At 43.8% G+C, this 22,027-nt stretch overlaps 1 protein-coding gene across 3 annotated transcripts in view; it reads left to right on the top strand.

The window, feature by feature from the left end:
• The window catches only part of LOC116987490 (protein HIRA), a 77,366-nt gene extending 60,554 nt beyond the window's left edge, over positions 1-16,812 (top strand). For 2 of the 3 annotated variants that reach the window (XM_033043555.1, XM_033043553.1), the window contains 4 exons: positions 3,725-3,847; positions 9,042-9,205; positions 9,450-9,538; positions 15,922-16,812. In XM_033043555.1, the coding sequence (XP_032899446.1) occupies positions 3,725-3,847; positions 9,042-9,205; positions 9,450-9,538; positions 15,922-16,038 (493 nt within the window). In that variant the 3' untranslated portion in view covers positions 16,039-16,812. The remainder of the gene's footprint in view (positions 1-3,724; positions 3,848-9,041; positions 9,206-9,449; positions 9,539-15,921) is intronic. The other variant, XM_033043554.1, reaches the window with a different exon arrangement.
• The last annotated feature ends 5,215 nt before the right edge of the window (positions 16,813-22,027 follow it).

Here is a 22,027-nt window from a genome sequence, read left to right as displayed (position 1 = left end):
AGTATGCCTTTATAGCTAACACATGATTCAATACTTGAGCTAATACATTGATTCAATTAATGTCCCCAAATTCATGAATTCCAAAGTTCCAAACTCTCTGACTGAATGTGTTTCTCATTTCAGTCAGAAGCGATTGACAGTATGAGGTGAACAGAACAAGTATGTATCCTTAGAAAGATTGAAGTCAACTTGTTTTTCATCTTGAAGTCTGATAGTGTGCCCCTTCCTTTCCTGATGACTCGGGTGAGCCGGGCATTACACAACCTCTCCGTTCATCATCTCATCTTCTGTTTCCTTAACACATTGCTGGCCTTTACTTTTTCTTCTAATACCTTGAGACCTATATTTGTGCCATTTGTTAGCTCCAGATATTCACACTTAAGTACGGTCTTTACTCATTTTTCAGACTATAGACAACTGTCTATTCCATCTCCACCGTCAACCCTTTAAGTATAATTTGCCCGTCCATCCTAGCCAATTCCCGTCTCATACTTTAAGTCTCCTTTCTTTAAGTTCAGGACCCTAGTCTCTGACTTAGCGTGTCACTTTCCATCCTAATGCAGAATTCAACCATATTATGGTCACTGTTGCCCAAGGGGCTCTGCACAACAAGATCGCTCACTAAGCCTTCCTCATTACGTTTAGTTTAGTTTACTGCAACACAGTGGGGAAACAAGCCCTTCGACTGCTGATAATCACCTCTACACTAGTTCAATGTTTTCGAGCTTCGTATACTACACACTGGGGGGAATTTTACTGAAGCCAATTACCTACAAACCAGTGCACCTGGAGAAAACCCACCCGGTCACAGGGAGAACGTACAAACTTCATAACGACAGTACCCGTAGTCAGGGTCGAACCTTGGCCTTTGGTGCTGTAAGGCAGTAACTCTACCCCTGTGCTGCCGAGTAGCTTGATGCAATACCATTTGGTTCTATTGTGACTAGCAAGCTAAGTGAATTGTTAAATGGCACCTTCTTTGAAAGGTTTAACCAGGTGTTGGCCACTATCATGAAAGAAAATGAGATTATGGAGGAGATGCGGTGCTGCATTTCCTGGAAAATAGGAGTTTAAGGTTTACAAGACTTTGTACTACACATAGCAGAGAGGAGAGGATTAATTATGCATCAACTTGCTTGTGTGGATGTTCATTGCTGGCAAAGAGGCATAACTTGAGGATCAATGTCAAAATATGAAGGAAAAATGTACAATAAAAGGTTATTAGAAGATGGAGTTATGACCACGAAGGGCAATTAAGGTCATATCAATCTGAGCACTTGGGAATGAGGTAAACAGTGAAGGGATAACATCTCAAGGTTTGTTGAGAAATAGCAGGAAATGAGATTAGTGTGGAAAGCAGTCATTCTTTGAAGATATCTAGTGTGATGTGCTGAATCAATACTTCCTTGCTGTACAGTAATTTCAACAATCATCAGATTAGTAATTAAGGATGAAGAGGATGCCATTGAATGCACAGTGCTGACAAATTATTTCTGGGTAGCAGTTCCATTATTATTCTGTGAATGAAATATTGCACTCTGTATGCTTAAGATAGTGAATGCAGCATTTCTTGATATGAGTTACTGAACAGAGAAAGTTGCACTCTAACTTGCAGAAATTGTTTTAGGGTGGGCGATGATGAAGGATTGATGTTGGGACCCATCATCTTCGAATCTAGTCATCCATGAGAAGATCATTGCTGCAGTGATCATGGCCATCATGGTTGCGGTGATTCTGACTAGGAACTAAACACTTAATTTCACTCCATTGCTCTTAGCAATGCCATTCTTTCTTTCCAAATAAATATTTGCTTCTCTTTAAATTTTGGTTTGGATTTGGAGACTCCAAGCTGGTCGATGCAATCTGAGAGTCTTTGAAAGCTTGATGGACAGACTGGTCCTTGTCGATTCATCAGAAATCTCCTGTCCTTTGCGTCAATGCAAGCTTCCTTTGTCAGAATGCTTTGCACTGCAGCTCTTTATTGTGTAACTCTCTCAAGCACAAAGTTTAACTTTGTGCATGGTCTCAAAATGCTTGGAATAAGTTTTACTTAAAGTTTTTTTGAAACATTATTTTCTTACTTGCATTGCTCACCTCTAATGGCAGCTTTCTTGTGGGTCTGAAGATGAACAAACCTAAAAATATGTGACTAATACCAGTTAACTGATTTGACTAACTGGGGAGTTGCTTGTACTTTCAAATAGATCAAACTCAGTAGTTGTACAGTTCATAAATAGTGCTCTGGGGTGTGTTTTTAATCAGATGTAGATATTTTGTGTGCTCGGGATTTCCCCTTGGTATAAACAATCTATTTTGTGGGCAGTGCACTGGTGCTGTTTGTAAAGATAATAAACCGACCATTCAGATATGTTTCTGTGCATTGGCCACCCACAGGGGAAGGACCAGCATTCGCTGGGGTTGCATGAATCCCAGGCTGCGCAGGTGCACATCCACACCATAGCTTCTCACAAAATTATCCGCTTTGGAACCCTGTTGACATATCATGCAAATATATTGAACTATGCCTTTTTCTGTTTGATATCTGTTATGATTAAGTGATTTGGCAGTTATAAATTATTAACATTTGAGAATAGCTCTGGTTGTATTTTTCCACTGTGACCAACGTCGTAATTGCAGCTTCCAAATATAATAGTTATATTTTGTCAAAAGTATAGAGGGAAGATTTTGTTAAAGCAAACTTGCAGTAAAATCTGGTAACCATTGTGAAATGTTAGTCAGTATAAACCTGAAATGGAGCTAGCCCATATATCTTGATCGGTGAAGGTTAAGGGAACAGATTATTCTTCATATAATTTGGCACTCATTTCCCAGTATCTTTAAGTGTGTGTTCTGTCCAAACTGAGTTATTATTTATGTCACTGGATCACCACCAAGCATCACGAAAACAGAAAGAGCAGATGAATCGGGCTCTGTGCTTAATCAGAAATAAAGTCATGGAAATTCCTGTACAGCTCCCATTCTCCCTTCCCAGAAAACACCATGTGGTCCAGTACTAACCCCTACAGGATGCAATAAACTTCACAACACCCTTTCTCTTTGATAAGCTTTCAAGACATTCATGTATCCTGACGCTATAACCCATTTGGGGATATATGTATTGGGGCAGAGTCACACGCAGCCCAGTAACGTTTACATCCCCCCTTTATCATCACAAAAGAATAAGATGACCACGGTTTTCAGATGATAGACAGACACCTATCCGGTAATCTCTGTAATCATTAATAGTCTGACACCTGCAAGTGACTTTCCACAAACATTTGTAAATATGAGAGAAGTAGATCGGGTAGACAGTCTCTTGCCCAGATTAGGAATTGAGAACCAGAGGACGTAGCTTTAGTGTGAGGGGGCATAGATTTAATAGGAACCTGATGGATAACCTTTTCACGCAAATGGTGGTAGGTGTATGGAACGAGCTGCCGGAGGAGACAGTTGAGACTGGTACCATCGCAGCATTCAAGAAACACGATGCGTTTCGAGGACAGGTTTAGAGGGATGTGGGCCAAATGCAGGCAGGTGGGATTAATGTAGATGGGACGTGTTGGCCGGTGTGGGCAAATTGGGCTGAAGGGCCTGTTTCCATGCTGTAAGACTCTATGACCATATAATGATCTGACACCAGAGAGGGATGATGCGGGTAGAACAGTAAGATTGATTTGTGTCAACCTGTTCAGGGCTTTTACCTCACGGTTTCTTTATTTTCCAGGAATTTGATCTCGGATAAGCAAGATTCGCTGGTTCAGTGTGCAGATTATCGCAGCTGTTTAACTTCCCAGGAGGCCATGTTGTGTTCTGGACCCTTAGCTACAGTGCAGGGATGTGGAATAAAGTAAGTAATAGTGTTGCCGATCTATCCACTGATAAAGGCACATTTTTCATGGTTTGAATTAGGCATTAGATTTTCAGGGGTTGTTGATCTTGAAACACTTCTGCCATATGACTTCTGTAACATTCCTCATGTTCACTCCATTGATTGAAAATGGTTTCGCTGTTTGATATATATGACTGTTCCAAATCCCACAGTTTACCTCATCTTACAAAGGGATCAGGCACATCAGCAAGTTGTGCAATAAATAGGATAGCAAAGAACATTACATTGGTGGTGCAAAGTTGTTATTTTGTATCCATCTAAAAATGTTCATGATGCAATTACATGGAGTCTGTTCTTGCTGGTTATGGATGAAAAGGCAGCTCAATTCTGAGCACTTTATTCAACCTATAATGGGAATGTGAAACTTGCTACCACTGGAGTCATTGATGCGTATAACAGTGGCTTATTATGAGAAATGTAGACTATTAAAGAGTCACTGTAGATTGAGTTGAGGAATTGTAAAAGCAAGAAGACACTAATTGGCATTATCTACAGACCCCCAAATAGCAGCCCGGATGTACGTTGTAAGTTGCAGCAGGAACATGTAACAAAAGTGATGCCACTGTGGTGATGGGGGATTTCAATATGCAGGTAGACTGGGAAAATCAGGTTGGTTCAGGACCCCAAGAAAGAGAGTTTTTAGAGTGCCTCCGTGATTGATTCTTAGAGCAGCTTGTAATGGAACCGACCAGAGAAAAGGCAATTCTGGATTTAGTGTTGTCCAATGAACCAGATTTCATAAGAGAACTCGAGGTAAAGGAACCGCTTGGAGGTAGTGATCATAATATGATTAGTTTTAATCTGCAATTTGAGAAGGAGAAGGTTAAATTGGAAGTGTCAGTGATGCAGTTGAATAAAGGGGACTATGAAGGCATGAGAGAGTAGCTGGCCAAGGCAGACTGGAAAGGGATCCTAGCAGGAATGACGGTGGAACAGCAATGGCAGGAATCTCTGGGCATAATCCGGAAGACGCAAGATAATTTCATTCCAAAAAGGAAGAAAGATTCTAAGGGGAGTAGGAGGCAACCGTGGCTGACAAGAGAAGTTAGGGATAGAATAAAACTAAAAGAAAAGATGTATAACACAGCAAAGAGTAGCCGGAAACCAGAGGATCGGGAAACCTTCATAGGACAACAGAAGGAATAAAAACGGGCAATACGGGCTGAAAAGATGAAGTACGAGGGGAAGCTGGCCAGGAATATAAGGAAGGACAGTAAAAGCTTCCTAAGGGAAAAAGAGTAGCAAAGTCAAATGTGGGTCCCTTGAAGGCAGACACGGGTGAAATTATCATGGGTAACAAGGAAATGGCGGAAGAGTTGAACAGGTACTTCTGATCTGTCTTCACTCAGGAAGAAACAAACAAAATCCGAGATGTACTGGAGGACAGAGGATCTAAGGGGGTAGAGGAACTGAAAGAAATGTTCATTAGGCGAGAAATAGTATTGGGTAGGCTAATGGGACTGAAGGATCTACATGGGCCTGATGGTCTACATCCCAGGGTCCTCAGGGAGGTGGCCCTAGAAATAGTGGACGCATTGGTGATCATTTTCCAATGTTCAATAGATTCAGGGTCAGTTCCTGTGGATTGGAGGATAGCTAATGTTATCCCACTTTTCAAGAAAGGAACGAGAGAGAAAACGAGGAATTACAGACCAGTTAGCCTGACTTCGGTGGTGGGAAAGATGCTGGAGTCAATTATTAAAGAGGTAATAATGGGGCATTTGGATAGCAGTAAAAGGATTAGTCCAAGTCAACATGGATTTATGAAAGGGAAATCATGCTTGACTAATCTTCTGGAATTTCTTGAGGATGTGACAAGTAAAATGGATGAAGGGGAGCCAGTGGATGTAGTGTATCTAGACTTTCAGAAAGCCGTTGATAAGGTCCTGCACGGGAGACTGGTGACTAAAATTAGAGCACATGGTATTGGGGGTAGGGTGTTGACATGGATAGAAAATTGGTTGGCAGACAGGAAGAAAAGAGTAGGAGTGAACGGGTCCTTTTCAGAATGGCAGGCAGTGGCGAGTGGAGTGCCGCAAGGCTCGGTGTTGGGGCCGCAACTGTTTACCATATATATTAATGATTTAGAAGAGAGAATTTGGAGCAACACTAAAAGTTTGCGGATGACACAAAGCTGGGTGGCAGTGTGAACTGTGAAGAGGATGTTAGGAGGTTGCAGGGTGAGCTGGACAGGTTGAGTCAGTAGGCAGATGCATGGCAGATGCAGTATAATATAGATAAATGTGAGGTTATCCACTTTGGCGGCAAAAACAAGGGGGCAGATTATTATCTCAATGAGGTTAGGTTAGGTATGGGGGAGGTGCAGCTAGACCTGGGTGACATTGTACACCAGTCACTGAAAGTTGGGGTGCAGGTACAGCAGGGAGTGAAGAAAGCTAATGGAAGGTTGGCCTTCTTAACAAGAGGATTTTAGTATAGGAGTAAAGAGGTTCTTCTGCAGTTGTATAGGGCTCTGGTGAGACCACATCTGGAGTATTGTGTACAGTTCCTCCTAATTTGAGGAAGGACATCCTTGTGCTTGAGGCAGTGCAGCGTAGGTTCACGAGATTGATCCCTGGGATGGCAGGACTGTCATATCAGGAAAGATTGAAAGGACTAGGCTTGTATTCACTGGAGTTTTGAAGGATGAGGGGATATCTTATAGAAACATATAAAATTATAAAAGGACTGGACAAGCTAGATGCAGGAAAAATGTTCCCAATGTTGGGCGAGTCCAGAACCAGGGGCCACAGTCTTAGAATAAAAGGGAGACCATTTAAGACTGAGGTGATAAAAAACTTTTTCACCCAGAGAGTTGTGAATTTGTGGAATTACCTGCCACAGAGGGCAGTGGAGGCCAAATCACTGGATGAATTTAAGAGAGAGTTAGATAGAGCTCTAGGGGCTAGTGGAATCAAGGGATATGGGGAGAAGGCAAGCACGGATTATTGATTGGGGATGATCAGCCATGATCACAATGAATGGTGGTGCTGACTCGAAGGGCCAAATGGCCTCCTGCACCTATTTTCTATGTTTCTATGTGACCAACCTGATCTCCCGGTTGCCCAGCACTTCAACTCCCCCTCCCATTCTGATCTGACCGTTCTGTCATGGGCCTCCTCCATTGCCAGAGTAAGGCCCAGCGCAAATTGGAGGAACAACACCTCGTATTTCACTTGGGTAGTTTACACCCCAGCGGTATGAACATTGACCTCTAAATTCAGGTAGTCCTTACTTTCTCCCTCCTTCCCCCCCCCCCCTCCCAGCTCTCCCACATAGCCTACTGTCTCAGCCTCTTCCTTTATTTCCCCCCCCCCCGACATCAGTCTGAAGAAGGGTCTCGACCCGAAACGTAGACTACTACTTTTCTCCATAGATGTTGCCTCACCCACTGAGTTTCTCCAGCATTTTACATCTACAGTGGCTTGCAAAAGTTTTCATACCCCTTGAACTTTTCCACATTTTGTCACGTTACAACCACAAACGTAAATGTATTTTATTGGGATTTTATGTGATAGACCAACACAAAGTTGTGCATAATTGTGAAGTGGAAGGAAAATGATACATGGTTTTCAATTTTTTTTACAAATAAAAAACTGAAAAGTGTGGCATGCAAAAGTATTCAGCCCCCATGAGTCAATACTTTGTAGAACCACCTTTTGCTTTAATTACAGGTGCAAGTCTTTTGGGGTATGTCTCTACCAGCTTTGCACATCTAGAGACTGAAATTTTTGCCCATTCTTCTTTGCAAAATAGCTCAAGATCAGTCAGATTGGATGGAGAGCGTCTGTGAACAGTGTTTTCAAGTCTTGCCAGAGATTCTCAATTGGATTTAGGTCTGGACTTTGACTGGGCCATTCTAACACATGAATATGCTTTGATCTAAACCATTCCATTGTAGCTCTGGCTGTATGTTTAGGGTCGTTGTCCTGCTGGAAGGTGAACCTCCGCCCCAGTCTCAAGTCTTTTGCAGACTCTAACAGGTTTTCTTCCAAGATTGTCCTGTATTTGGCTCCATCCATCTTCCCATCAACTCTGACCAGCTTCCCTGTCCCTGCTGAAGAAAAGCACCCCCACAGCATGATGCTGCCACCACCATGTTTCACAGTGGGGATGGTGTGTTCAGGGTGATGTGCAGTGTTAGTTTTCCGCCACACATAGCGTTTTGCATTTAGGCCAAAAACTTCCATTTTGGTCTCATCTTACCAGAGCACCTTCCTCCACATGTTTGCTGTGTCCCCCACATGGCTTGTGGCAAACAGCAAACGGGACTTCTTATGGCTTTTTTTTCAACATGGCTTTCTTCTTGCCACTCTTCCATAAAGGCCCGATTTGTGGAGTGCCCGACTAATAGTTGTCCTGTGGACAGATTCTCCCACCTGAGCTGTGGATCTCTGCAGCTCCTCCAGAGTTACCATGGGCCTCTTGGCTGCTTCTCTGATCAATGCTCTCCTTGCCCGGCCTATCAGTTTAGGTGGACGGCCATGTCTTGGTAGGTTTGCAGTTGTGCCATACTCTTTCCATTTTCGGATGATGGATTGAACAGTGCTCCGTGAGATGTTCAAAGCTTGGGATATTTTTTTATAACCTAACCCTGCTTTAAACTTCTCCACAACTTTATCCCTGACCTGTCTGGTGTGTTCCTTGGGCTTCATGATGCTGTTTGTTCACTAATGTTATCTAACAAACCTCTGAGGCCTTTACAGAACAGCTGTATTTATACTGAGATTAGATTACACACAAGTGGACTCTATTTACTAATTAGGTGACTTCTGAAGGCAATTGGTTGCACTGGATTTTATTTAGGGGTATCAGAGTAAAGGGGGCTGAATACTTTTGCACGCCACACTTTTCAGTTTTTTATTTGTAAAAAAATGTGAAAACCATGTATCATTTTCCTTCCACTTCACAATTATGCGCCACTTTGTGTTAGTCTATCACATAAAATCCCAATAAAATACATTTACATTTGTGGTTGTAACGTGACAAAATGTGGAAAAGTTCAAGGGGTATGAATACTTTTGCAAGCCACTGTACTTTCGATTTTTCCAGCATCTGCAGTTCCATCTTAAACGTTGTATTGGCTGCAGTTCAGTTATGGCTGTGTGTTTCCATTGCTGGTCTGCTGAATAATCTCTGTTGCATCTTCCAGTGCTGGACGCCAGGCTGCTAGGCTCTCCTCGATGCCCCATGTTTTACAACGAGGGACCACACTGGCATATCTTGAGAATCAAGTTGCAGCTGCAATGACGCTAAAATCCAGCCAGGAATATCGTCACTGGCTTCTCATCTACACCCGCTATTTAGTAAATGAAGGTGGGGAATTAATCCTAGTTTTGATTTTATGGTGTGAATCACATGCATGTTCCAAAATCATATGGATTTGTAGGTTAATTGGCCTCTGTAAATTGCTTCCTGTGTGGGAGCGGATGCGAAAGTGGGATAAGCATAGATCAGGTGCGTGAACGGGTGATCGAATATCAGTGTTTACACATTGGGCTGAAGGGCCAGTTTTCTTCAGTCAATCAATTACTCCACTGACTCTTGTTTCTATTTGCAGGATTTGAGCCACGTTTGAGAGAACTTTGCAAAGATTTGCTTGGCCCGGTTCACAACTCTTCCAGTAGCCAGTGGGAATCAACTGTCCTGGTAGGCAGTTTCTCTTTGCATAAAAAGATTGAATGAAACATATTTAAAAATGGGTTGAAATCAGTAGCTGGGAGCAACTAAAGTTAGTCCTTCAAGCACAAATTATCAATGCACAATAACAACATAAACCTGATGGGAGCAAACAATGCTCAGCTGTTTTAAGCAGACTATCCAACATAATATCAGTGCCTTACTGAGCGATAGATGATGCACAAACCTATGGGGAGCTCCCGCCCCCGGCTTTGCCTTCTGACAATGACTGTCAGTGAATTCCAGAAGGGAGGTCCCTCGCCTCCTACCATCTGAGGCATAGCAGCTATTCAGACCTCACTGCCTCACTTGAAGGAGCTGAAGGCTTGTGAAGGCTTTCAGCTCAGTTAAGTGCATGTGTGCAGGGGCCATGTGTGGCAGGCCCAGTTTAGTATGTTCTGGCCAAATGTACTGAAATTTGGTTGTAGTTCATCTTTACTGGGTTTGGAATATGACCAAGCACTATTTTTCTATTTGATTTGTATGTTCTCAGAAGTGCTTTGAGTAGTCTCCTAGCTAATGATTCTGGTGATTATGTGGTTCTTGTCCTGCTGGACCTATCTGCTGCCTTTGATACAGTGGACCATGGTATCTTAGTAGCTCGGTTACAGCACCTAGTGGGCATTTGTGGCAGTGCCCTGGGATGGTTCAGGTCTTATCTGGCAGACAGAACTATGTGTGTAAGCCTTGCTGGTTTTGAATCCTCCTCCGCTCCTCTGTCATATGGGGTTCCACAGGGCTCAATTTTAGGGCCCCTGCTTTTCTCATTGTACTTACTTCCTCTGGGTTCCATTCTTAGAAAGCATGGCATCTCTTTTCATTGTTATGCTGATGATAGCCAACTATATATGCCGCTGAGGAAGGGATGCATTCTCTGTCAAATCACTTCTGTTATGTCTTGATGACATTAAATCCTGGATGGCCCTAAACTTTCTAGGATTTAATGAAAAGAAGACAGAGGTGATATTGTTTGGTCCCAATGGCTGCCGTGAACCTCCCCCTGTTGACTTGGGTCCCCTGGCACGGTATGTGAAGCCAACAGTTTTGAACCTGGGTTTTAAGATGGACAGTGATTTTAAATTAGATCATCAAATAGGCGCGGTAGTAAAGTCCAGCTTCTTTCATTTAAGGCAGCTGGCAAAGGTGAAGCCCATTCTTGAGCGGCAGCATTTGAAACAGTAATCCATGCCTTTATCACGTCTAGGCTGGATTACTGTAACGCACTCTATTTTGGAGTTGCTCGATCTTCCCTGGCTCGTCTCCAGTTGGTTCAAAATGCTGCTGCTCGCCTCTTAACTGGAACTCGAAAGAGGGAGCACATAACGCCAATTCTGGCCTCCCTCCACTGGCTCCCGGTGTACTTTCGAGTTCATTTTAAGACTCTTTTATTTGTTTTTAAATCTTTAAATGGCCTCGCCCCGCCTTACCTCTCGGAGCTGCTTTGGGGCCACCTCCTGCACCTACACACAACTGACTGACTTCATCCACTTCACCACCAACTTCCATCCGGCACTCCAATACACCTGGACGATTTCCGACACTTCCCTACCATTCCTTGACCTCACCATCTCCATCGCAGGGGACAGACTCCTGACCGACATACATTACAAACCCACTGACTCACATGGCTATCTGGACTACACGTCTTCCCACCCTGCCCCCTGTAAAGACTCCATCCCCTACTCCCAATTCCTCCGCCTACGCCGCATCTGTTCCCAGGATGAGACATTCCATACCAGGGCATCGGAAATGTCCTCGTTCTTCAGGGAACGGGGATTCCCCTCCGCCACCATAGATGAGGCTCACACCAGGGTCTCATCCATACCCCGTAACACTGCTCTCTCTCCCCATCCCCGCACTCGCAACAAGGGCAGAGTCCCTCTGGTCCTCACCTTTCACCCCACCAGCCGGCAAATACAACACATAATCCTCCGCCATTTCCGCCACCTCTAACGTGACCCCACCACTCGCCACATCTTCCCATTTCCCCCCATGTCTGCCTTCCGCAAAGACCGCTCCCTCCGCAACTCCCTCGTCAATTCTTCCCTTCCCTCCCGCACCACCCCCTCCCCGGGCACTTTCCGTTGCAACCGCAAGAAATGCAACACCTGTCCCTTCACCTCCCCCCTCGACTCCATTCAAGGACCCAAGCAGTCGTTCCAGGTGCGACAAAGGTTCACCTGTATCTCCTCCAACCTCATCTACTGCATCCGCTGCTCTAGATGTCAGCCGATTTACATCGGGGAGACTAAGCGTAGGTTGGGCGATCGTTTCGCCGAACACCTCCGCTCAGTCCGCAATAACCTACCTGAACTCCCGGTGGCTCAGCACTTCAACTCCCCCTCCCATTCCCAATCCGACCTCTCTGTCCTGGGTCTCCTCCATTGCCAGAGTGAGCAACAGCGGAAATTGGAGGAACAGCACCTCATATTCCGTCTGGGGACCTTGCGTCCGGATGGCATTAACATTGAATTCTCCCAATTTTGCTAGCCCTTGCTGTCTCCTCCCCTTCCTTAACCCTCTAGCTGTCTCCCCCCCCCCTCCCATCCGCCCGTCCTCGGGCTCCTCCTCCTCCCCCCCTTTTCCTTCCTTCTCCCCCCCCCCCCACCCCCCATCAGTCTGAAGAAGGGTTTCGGCCCTAAACGTCGCCTATTTCCTTCGCTCCATAGATGCTGCTGCACCCGCTGAGTTTCCCCAGCAATTTTGTGTACCTTCATCCCTACACTCCTGCCCGGTGCCTCAGGTCAGCTGATCAGCTGCTCCTGGAGGTACCGAGGTCTAAGCGGAAGCTCAGAGGGGATAGAGCCTTCTCTGTTGCTGCTCCGGCGTTATGGAACACTCTGCCGTTGCACATCAGACAGGCCCCCTCACTGTCCATCTTCAAAACCAATCTTAAAACCCATTTCTATTCCTTGGCTTTTGACTCTGCATAAGACTTTGCTCCTGATTTAGTGTTTTTAATGGGTTTTTATTTATTTATTTATTTTTTATTGTATTTACTCTCTCTTTTAATGTTTTTATTGTCGTGTAATAATTTTTTGTCCATGATTAGTCATGTACAGCACTTTATTGCAACAGTGGTTGTTTTTAAAGTGCTCTATAAATAAAGTTATTATTATTATTATTATTTTACTATGTTTTGGTTTTGTTCGCAAATACAAACATGCTACTAAACGAGGGATCAGAAAACACTGGTACTAATACTGAATTAACTGAACGTAGATGGTTTATCCTCCGTTACAAGTTATTTTGTTGAGGAAAAAAAAGAACAAAACGTCAGTCTCTGTAACCCAGCTGGACAAATGTATAGTCATTAAGGCCAAGTCTGAAATATCTTGAGTGTCTTTCTTTGTATTTTGAAGTTTTAAAAGCATCCCACATTCCGGTTGTTAATTTCCCTGCAAACAATTTGTTCCAATTAACTTTAGCAAGTTACTGTCTAATACCATCAAATGTTGGCCTTTCCCCAATTTAGAATTTGCTTGTGGGCCCGTCCTGTCACTACCTATAACTATTTAACAACTAATGGAACAGTGGTCGCTGGTCCGAAAGGCACGCCCATAGACACTTCAATCACTTACCTTTTCCAATTTCCTAAGAGTAGATCGAGCTTTGACCTCTTACTTGAACAGCCCTCTACATATTGTCTGAGGAAACTTTCCTGAACACGTTTGACAAATTCCACTCTGTCTAAGCCCTTGCCACTGATGATCCCAATCTACATTGGGAAAGTCAAAATCCCCTATTGCAGCAACTTGAAATCTCCTGGCATATTTGTTCTTCTAATTCCCATTCACTATTTGAGGGCATATAAAACACTCCTAACAAGGTAATCAACTTATTTTTATTTCTCCACCCATTTAGCCTCACTGGATGAACCATCAATAATGTTATCGTGGACTACTGCACTGACACTCTCTTTAATCAATAAAACAACACTCCCTCCTTTTTTACCCCACCTCCATCTCTCCTGTAGTACCTGTACTCTGAAACATTAAGCTGCCAGCCCAATCCCTCTCTTGACCAGCTTTCTGTCTCGGCCACAAAGTCACGGTCAAACACCCTTCATGTGTTTTTCCCTTCAGGCCTCTAGCATTAAAATCCAATTCAATCCAACAGTCCTTCCTCTGTCCCTTCTGTGTTCCTGCCTACCCTGTCCACTGAACCTTCTTTCATCACCTTCCATATGTACTTACAGCCTCTTACCTGTCCAGTCCTGCATTGGATTCCGCCCCCCCCCACCAATCTAGTTTAAACTCACCCGAGTAGCAATAGCAAATCTGCCTGTCAGGATTTTCCTTCCCGTCCAGTTCGGGTGCAATCTGTCCCTTGCTACAGGTCACCATTGTTCCATTTATGTACGGAAATACACAATGTGCTGGAGTAACCTGGCGGGTCAGGCATCCTTGGAGAACATGAATAGATGCCTTTTCGAGTTGAGACCCTTTCAGACTGATTGCAGCGGTGGAGTGAAAGAAAATGAGAAGAGTGGAAGTGTGTAACAAAGCATGGCAGGGCATAGGTGAACACGGGCGAGGGGGTAGGGTGTTTGATAGACAGATAGATGGTTGGACAAACGCCAGAAATGAACACAGAAGAAGTGAGACAAAGGATCAGAGTTACAAATTATGAAGCTGAAAGATTGACAAGGTGTGAATTGTATAGGAATGTGGTAGACCCCAGCGATTATTTTACTGGAAACCTCTGCTTGGTCTGCCAAGGCCTGCGGGAAATCCGGGTTGCTAACCATTCAAAACTCCGGTTCCCATTTCCATACTGTTCTTTCTGTCCTGGGCTGCCTCCATTGCAAGAGTGACGCCACATGCAAACACGAGGAACAGCACCTAATATTCCACTTGGGTAGCTTCCAACCCAATGGTATAAACATTGAGTTCTCCAACTTTAGCTAACCTCTCCAAAACCGACCCCATCCTCTCTCCCATCTCCTCCCCACCCTCCCCTCAGCCCTGGCTAACCTTGCACCTATCTCTCCCCTCCCCTCCGCTACATTACTAAACAATTTGCGCCTTGTCAATCCTCCAGCTTCACAATTTACGACATTCTAATCCTTTTATCTCACACCTTGTGTGCCTTTATCTTTGGCCTTCGTCCAAATATCTGCCATAAAAAACAAAACTCAACCTTGTGTTCACCTATGCCGTGCCATGCTTATGCCTCTTAACTTTTCTGGCTTTCTTTCTCCCCCTCCCCCACCGCTACAATCAGTCTGAGGAAGGCTGCAGACCCGAAATGTCAACTATCTATGTTCTCCAGGGATGCAGCCTGACCTGCCGAGTTACTCCAGCATTTTGTATCTTTCCTTGGTAAACCAGCATCTGCAATTCCTTGTTTCTTCCATTTGCCCACATTCACTTATGTAGTAATTATGAAGTATATAAGTATTTGCCATGATACGAAATTTACCATAGTGGCACATGGTGGTAGACCTGCTGCCTCACATCTCCAGCAACCTGGGTTCAATCCTGTTTGTGTGGAGTTTGCACATTCTCCCAGTTGCTCCATTTCCCACATTGTGAAAATATGAGATTCATAAATTAATCTGCCATTATTCATTGCTAAGAGACAAAAAATGCTGGAGTAACTCAGGCAGTATCTCTGGAGAGAAGGGATGGGTGACACTTCGGGTCAAGACCCTTCTTCAGACTCAACCAAGCTAGACCATACTCTGGGTGTAGTACTTCAGACTGGAGTCTGAAGAAGGGTTTCGACCCGAAGCTTCAGTCTGAAGAAGGGCTTGACCCAAAGCCTCACCCATTCCTTCTCTCCAGAGATGCTGTCTGTCCCGCTGAATTACTCCTGCATTTTGTGTCAATCTTCGGTTTAAACCAGCATCTGCGGTTCCTTCCTGCACTATTAATTGCTACTGGTGTATTGATAAGTGGTAGAATCTGGGAGGAATTGGGGCAATTTTGACGAGAGTAAAACAGAAGTGGTACAGGATTGGAATAAATGGTGCTTGATGTCGGTATAGTGGGCCAAAAGGGCCTGTTTCCCTAAATTTATTGCTCTGAGTTACCAGGATAGTTAGAGAAGGCAAAAAAACATGTTGCTAATTTGGACTGGTTTAGCTGCATGCACTATTAGGCAGAGAGATTGTGTTCTGCAACCTGCGATATAAATGTAGACGAAGGACTATATGCCACACATGGCTGTGCTGGTATAAGTGGAAGTATTGGCACCATAAAATGTAAGCCCCCCACTCCTTAATCTTCTAAATTCTAGGGAGTACAAGCTTAGTGCGTCAAACGTAATTGTTTCAGGACTATCCTCATTCCTGGGGAGCAAAAATCTTTCTTGCTGTAGTGACTAAAACCTCCTTATTCCTTTGCTAGGGCCTTCGGAAGAGGGAGCTGCTGAAGGAGATGCTTCCAGTTATTGGCCAGAACCTCCGATTCCAGAGACTCTTCACGGAGTATCAGGACCAGCTGGATCTTCTGAGGGACAAGTAGTACTCTTCAAGCAGATGTTTGACAAAGATCTGACCGCAAACGCACTCTGGGAGATTTGCTGTGGCCGGCTGGTGACGCCCACCTGGGAGAGATGGACTTTTGAAGGTTTGGGTCTTAATCTGGGAGATGAGGCCGCAATCAGCGACACCAGGCTAGCCCACTGCAGTGGATGACATGCTCGCAGAGACAGCGCGACCGACGGTGCTGGTCTAAATGCGCCATTTCACAACAAGTGGCCGTGCAGTGCACAGGAGAGATGATATGCAACTGTACTGCAGGAGGTCGGTGAGCAGGGAGCCAGTACTACACCCAGAGAATGGTTGCAAGCGACCAAGGTTTAACATCTCTATCCATTGTGTGATGAGCACTGGCCGCATTACTTGCCAGATAGTGACCTTTGCAGACCTTGCTCATTTTTATAAACTTTCAAGTCCAATGCTGTACAACACTCAGACGTTTACTGCCTGTTCCCTGCCTTGGAGAGGGAAGGACAACACAATCGATAGCTGTCAGTCTTCAAACCTTCTCGGTTAGAGGATGAACAGCTGAGTTCAGACTTTTCATGGTGTCGTTTTCTGTTTGCCTGATGTACTAAATTACACATTTGTTTAAAGTATGTCCTTGTTACATGTGTGAATGGGGAGAAAATAATTCTAATGAGCCACCATGGGCATGGCAGAGATGTACAGAAACCTAATTTGCCCTTTGGTACCTTTTAACTTTATACAGGCACATTTTTCGTCTTTTTTTATAAAATAAAGATAGAATATCGCATCCCTGTTTCTCCCTTCTGGATATGAAGTATCTCTTGATTTGCAGGTATGTCAGGCACTGATCAGTCTGAAGAAGGGTCTCGACCCCAAACGTCACCGATTCCTTCTCTCCAGAGATGCTGCCTGTCCCGCTGAGTTACTCCAGCATTATGCGTCTACCTGTCTGGCACTGAGAATGTGCTTTCCGATGGTAGCAGCAAGCAGCTCAATCCTTGATTCGGACAAGCAGAGCATATTGTTCCAACTGGGTGGGAAAATGACAGCAACTGATGCTTACAACTTTACCATCACTGTGAAACACTCTGCAGTTGCAGGGAGCCCAGGATGTTGAAGATTGCCTTGATTTTGCATTAATGGGCTTGCAGCCCAAGTTTGAAACCACTAAGGCCTGAAGGGTTTCTTTGGCTGTGCTAAATGTGGTATCAAATTGGGGACGTTGACCCTGAGGATGAGTGTGGTATTCTGACCTCCTGTCTTTGCTTTGGACAATAAAAAGTGAAGCCCTTGGGCTGAACAACCGCCCACTTCCTGTAGGTCCATGTGATTACGTCAGTTCTCATCATATTTTACTTCACTTTAAGTCTCGTGATAAGGAACTGGAATAGACGTAGTATAAATTGAGTACCTATAAAATTAAGCATTATTTTTTTCCAAATTAAGATGCTCCTATTAGTGCTGCCAATTATAGTCAGAGATTTGGTCTAAGCACCCCTGTTTATTTCTGAAATATCTCAAAAATTAGTTATTGATAACTTGCCGCAACTGAGAGAAGGAGGGAGTGGGACTGAGACACACACCAAAGCATAATAATTGACCTCAAGTCCTTAGTCTGAGGAGGGAAACATTTGGGCTTCCCCTGTTGAGAGCTCATGAGTGTTAACCGATGATTCAGTACAGAGTTGGACATGGCTACGGTATGAGTAGAGAATAGGTACTGGACGTGGGGCATGAGCACCCGAGCAGTCCTACCATATTACTGGAAAATCTGAAACCTGTACACAACCAGGTGATGACACGTGCCAGACTAGTTGAATGAAAAAGTAAAATGACATTTATATAGGCCTTTTACAACCTCTGTTCTTTACGACCAATGAGCTGTTTCCAAAGTTGACCAATGTTGAAGGCAGGGAATGTCCTGCAGACAGGTACAGCAAGATCCCGCAAAGAGTAATGAGATGATGACTGGAAAATGTGGTTTAGTAATGTTCATTGAGAGTACAATTGCTCCTGACATCAGGAATAATTCCTCTGTTCTTCCCCAGATAGTACAATGAGGTGTTTTACAAGCACCTGAGAACACTGATGAGCCCTGATTTAACATCCCATCCAAAGGTTATCAATGGTGCTGATGTGACTGTGGCCTGCTGTCAGTGAGACGCTGACACATGCAATGGAGCTATCTACTTTGAATTTCTTTTGTATGCTTTATTTTGGGATAATCTTATTGTATGCAGATGAAATATCTGTCAGTTCCATTGTCTACAGACTACTCTAAATAAAGGGACTCTGAGGATCTAATATTTACACAAATCGGTTACCTTCATCCTCCCATCCTTGCATGTGAAAAATAAGGCAAGTTAGGATCAATAGGTAGCTGTCTGATAAGGGGATTGTGAAAGTGGTTTGAGAAAAGAATATGGCTAAATGATTCTTTTTGACAGCTGGTGGCTCTAAAGATCATGTGGGCCAAATACCGGCATATCTGAGAGTATGCCCTTTTGCTGGGGAAGGTTTTCCATTGGGGTGGTCAGACATTGGAACAATGTCCAGAATGGTCCAGAACCAGGGGCCACAGTCTTAGAATAAAGGGGAGGTCATTTAAGACTGAGGTGAGAAAAAACTTTTTCACCCAAAGAGTTGTGAATTTATGGAATTCCCTGCCACAGAGGGCAGTGGAGGCCAAATCACTGGATAGAGCTCTAGGGGCTAGTGGAGTCAAGGGATATGGGGAGAAGGCAGGCACAGGTTATTGATAGGGGACGATTAACCATGATCACAATGAATGGCGGTGCTGGCTCGAAGGGCCGAATGGCCTCCTCCTGCACTTATTTTCTATGTTTCTATGAGCCCATTGACATCCATGCATTGCATCCGTACCTTGCTTTGGGGGAAAGGTTAGTGCTTTACCTTTACCAATGTTACTTTAACAAATTTTAATTTGTTTTAATATACTTTTTTTTTAAATTTAAGAAAATTGGAATTGAAATCCATTTGAATTGCATTAAATATCTCCATCAGTGATCTCTAAAATTTGTCTTTTATAAATTTAAACAGCTGGAGGGCTGTAGAGCTTTTGCTGCACTGTCTGAGAAGGACTTGTATTGCAAAGTCTGCTCTGTAATGCCGGGCTCCTGTCAGATGAGGGCAGCACAGTGCCGCCGCGAGTAAATCTGCTCAAAGCTGCCGCGACCGGGTTCAGTACTGCCTGTGCCAGCTGCTGCCTGTGAGCAATCTGCATATTCTCCCAAAGACCTGCGGGTTATTCGGTGGTAGAGAGGAAGGTGGGGGTTGGAGGCTGCCAGTAAATCAAGGCAGCAGAATCCAGTCAAATAAAACTTTACATTATTTAGGAGTGACAACGTTCTGGTGAATCATCAACCCGGAATGTTAACTTTGCTGAAAATGGCCGAACTCTAAAATAATTTAAAAAATCTGTAAATACTCTGCAGGTCAGGCCACACCAATAGGAAGAGAAACAGAGTTAACGTTTCAGATGTGAGACCTTTATCCTTCATCTTTCTGATAAAGAATTGGAATGGGCCAAAGATTAAATGGCCCATTTCATTTGCTTTAGAACTGAAATACTTAGTATTTTCTTATTTTTATTTGCATCATGGTGCATCACAAATTTGCACCATTGCTGGTTTGTAAAAGTAGGTATGCACAAACCATCAAGAAAAGTTGATGGGTGTTACATAGAAACATAGAAAATAGGTGCAGGAGTAGGTCATTCGGCCCTTCGAGCCTGCACCGCCATTCAATATGATCATGGCTGATCATCCAACTCGGTATCCTGTACCTGCCTTCTCTCCATACCCCCTGATCCCTTTAGCCACAAGGGCCACATTTAACTCCCTCTTAAATATAGCCAATGGCCTCAACTACCTTCTGTGGCAGAGAATTCCAGAGATTCACCACTCGTGTGAAAAATGTTTTTCTCATCTCGGTCCTAAAAGATTTCCCCCTTATCCTTAAACTGTGACCCCTTGTTCTGGACTTCCCCAACATCGGGAACAATCTTCCTGCATCTAGCCTGTCCAGCCCCTTAAGAATTTTGTACGTTTCTATAAGATCCCCCCTCAATCTACTAAATTCTAGCGAGTACAAGCCGAGTCTATCCAGTCTTTCTTCATATGAAAGTCCTGACATCCCAGGAATCAGTCTGGTGAACCGTCTCTGTACTCCCTCTACGGCAAGAATGTCTTTCCTCAGATTAGGAGACCAAAACTGTACGCAATACTCCAGGTGTGGTCTCACCAAGACCCTGTACAACTGCAGTAGAACCTCCCTGCTCCTATACTCAAATCCTTTTGCTATGAATGCTAACATACCATTCGCTTTCTTCACTGCCTGCTGCACCTGCATGCCTACTTTCAATGACTGGTGTACCATGACACCCAGGTCTCGTTGTATCTCCCCTTTTCCTAATCGGCCACCATTCAGATAATAGTCTACTTTCCTGTTTTTGCCACCAAAGTGGATAACCTCACATTTATCCACATTATACTGCATCTGCCATGCATTTGCCCATTCACCCAGCCTATCCAAGTCACCTTGCAGCCTCCTAGCATCCTCCTCACAGTTAACTGCCCCCAGCTTCGTGTCATCCGCAAACTTGGAGATGTTGCATTCAATTCCCTCGTCCAAATCATTAATATATATTGTAAATAGCTGGGGTCCCAGCACTGAGCCTTGCGGTACCCCACTAGTCACTGCCTGCCATTGTGAAAAGGACCCGTTTACTCCTACTCTGTTATTTTTTAGCAAGCCACTGAAAGTGGTATGACTGCCAGGATCTGGCACCAGATGGCAGTAATTGCTCAGTTTTCGGTTGGCTTTCTGATGTGCTAACAGATGTGACTTTCAATTCCTCATTTTGCCATATCAAGATTAAACATAGATTACTTTAAAATGCAATCTATCATCTTTAGATAGATGCCTAATGTTTTGACATTTACTATCCAATGTGTCATGTTTATGTGTGTCCTCATAACATTCAGGAAGGGAATAGAATGATGTGTATATGCACTACCTTCAAAGACATCAAATACTGACGCAAGAATAACTGAATAGATACAAACTGAAGCTTGTCCCAATAATCTCAAGCTTCGGATATCCCTATTCTACCAACAAATCACCTTGCCTCCTTGCTAAGTTCCAAAATGTCAACCTTATGAAGGATAATGTCAAAGCTATTGGAATCAAGGGATATGGGGAGAAAGCAGGAACGAGGTACTGATTTTGGATGATTAGCCATGATCATATTGAATGGCGGTGCTGGCTCGAAGGGCCGAATGGCCTACTCCTATGCCAATTTTCTATGTTTCTATATAACCAAAAGTATTTTTCCTCAATCCAGATTGGCTTCCCACTTTCTTTCATGAATGAGGTGAGTGTTAGCAACTTGTTGTATTATCTCTCTAACTTGATCTGGAAATGGATTTAAAAGTAATAATTTTAACATGGCTGGTATTGGAAGAGCTGCTAACTGCAGATGTTACAAATCTGAAACGTATAATCCACGTAGAAATATTAAGCAAGTCAGGCAGCATCTGTGGAGAGAGGAACATTGTAGATGACCTTTCATAGGACAAAGGAAAATTAGGATGTATTTTAAGTTGCGTAGAAGTGGAAAGAACATGCAATGTCTGAGAGACAGAGAGAAACAAATGAAGAGCGGTGGCACTTGCTGAGAGAGAATGGTGACTGATTCCTAATCCCAGCTGATCTGTATGGAGGAGGAGAAAATAGTAGAGGTGAGAAATAAGAATAATACTGCAACAAAGGTATTCAAAATGCTTCAGCTGCGTTTAGGAATTAAATGGAAATGGCAAGTCAGACATCACCTGTGTGGAGAGAAATATAAAGTTGATGTTACAGGGTGGTGGTCTTTCATTAGAACTGGCAGGTTTTGTTACAAAAAAGAAGGGATATTTATTGAAATTGTTCAAATCAACATTGTATTCTCAGGGTTTAAACATGTCAAATCTGCTGCT

This window comes from Amblyraja radiata, chromosome 25, assembly GCF_010909765.2.
Source record: "Amblyraja radiata isolate CabotCenter1 chromosome 25, sAmbRad1.1.pri, whole genome shotgun sequence".
In the NCBI taxonomy this organism is placed as follows: domain Eukaryota; kingdom Metazoa; phylum Chordata; class Chondrichthyes; order Rajiformes; family Rajidae; genus Amblyraja; species Amblyraja radiata.
This window is presented reverse-complemented; position numbering and strand designations above follow the sequence as displayed.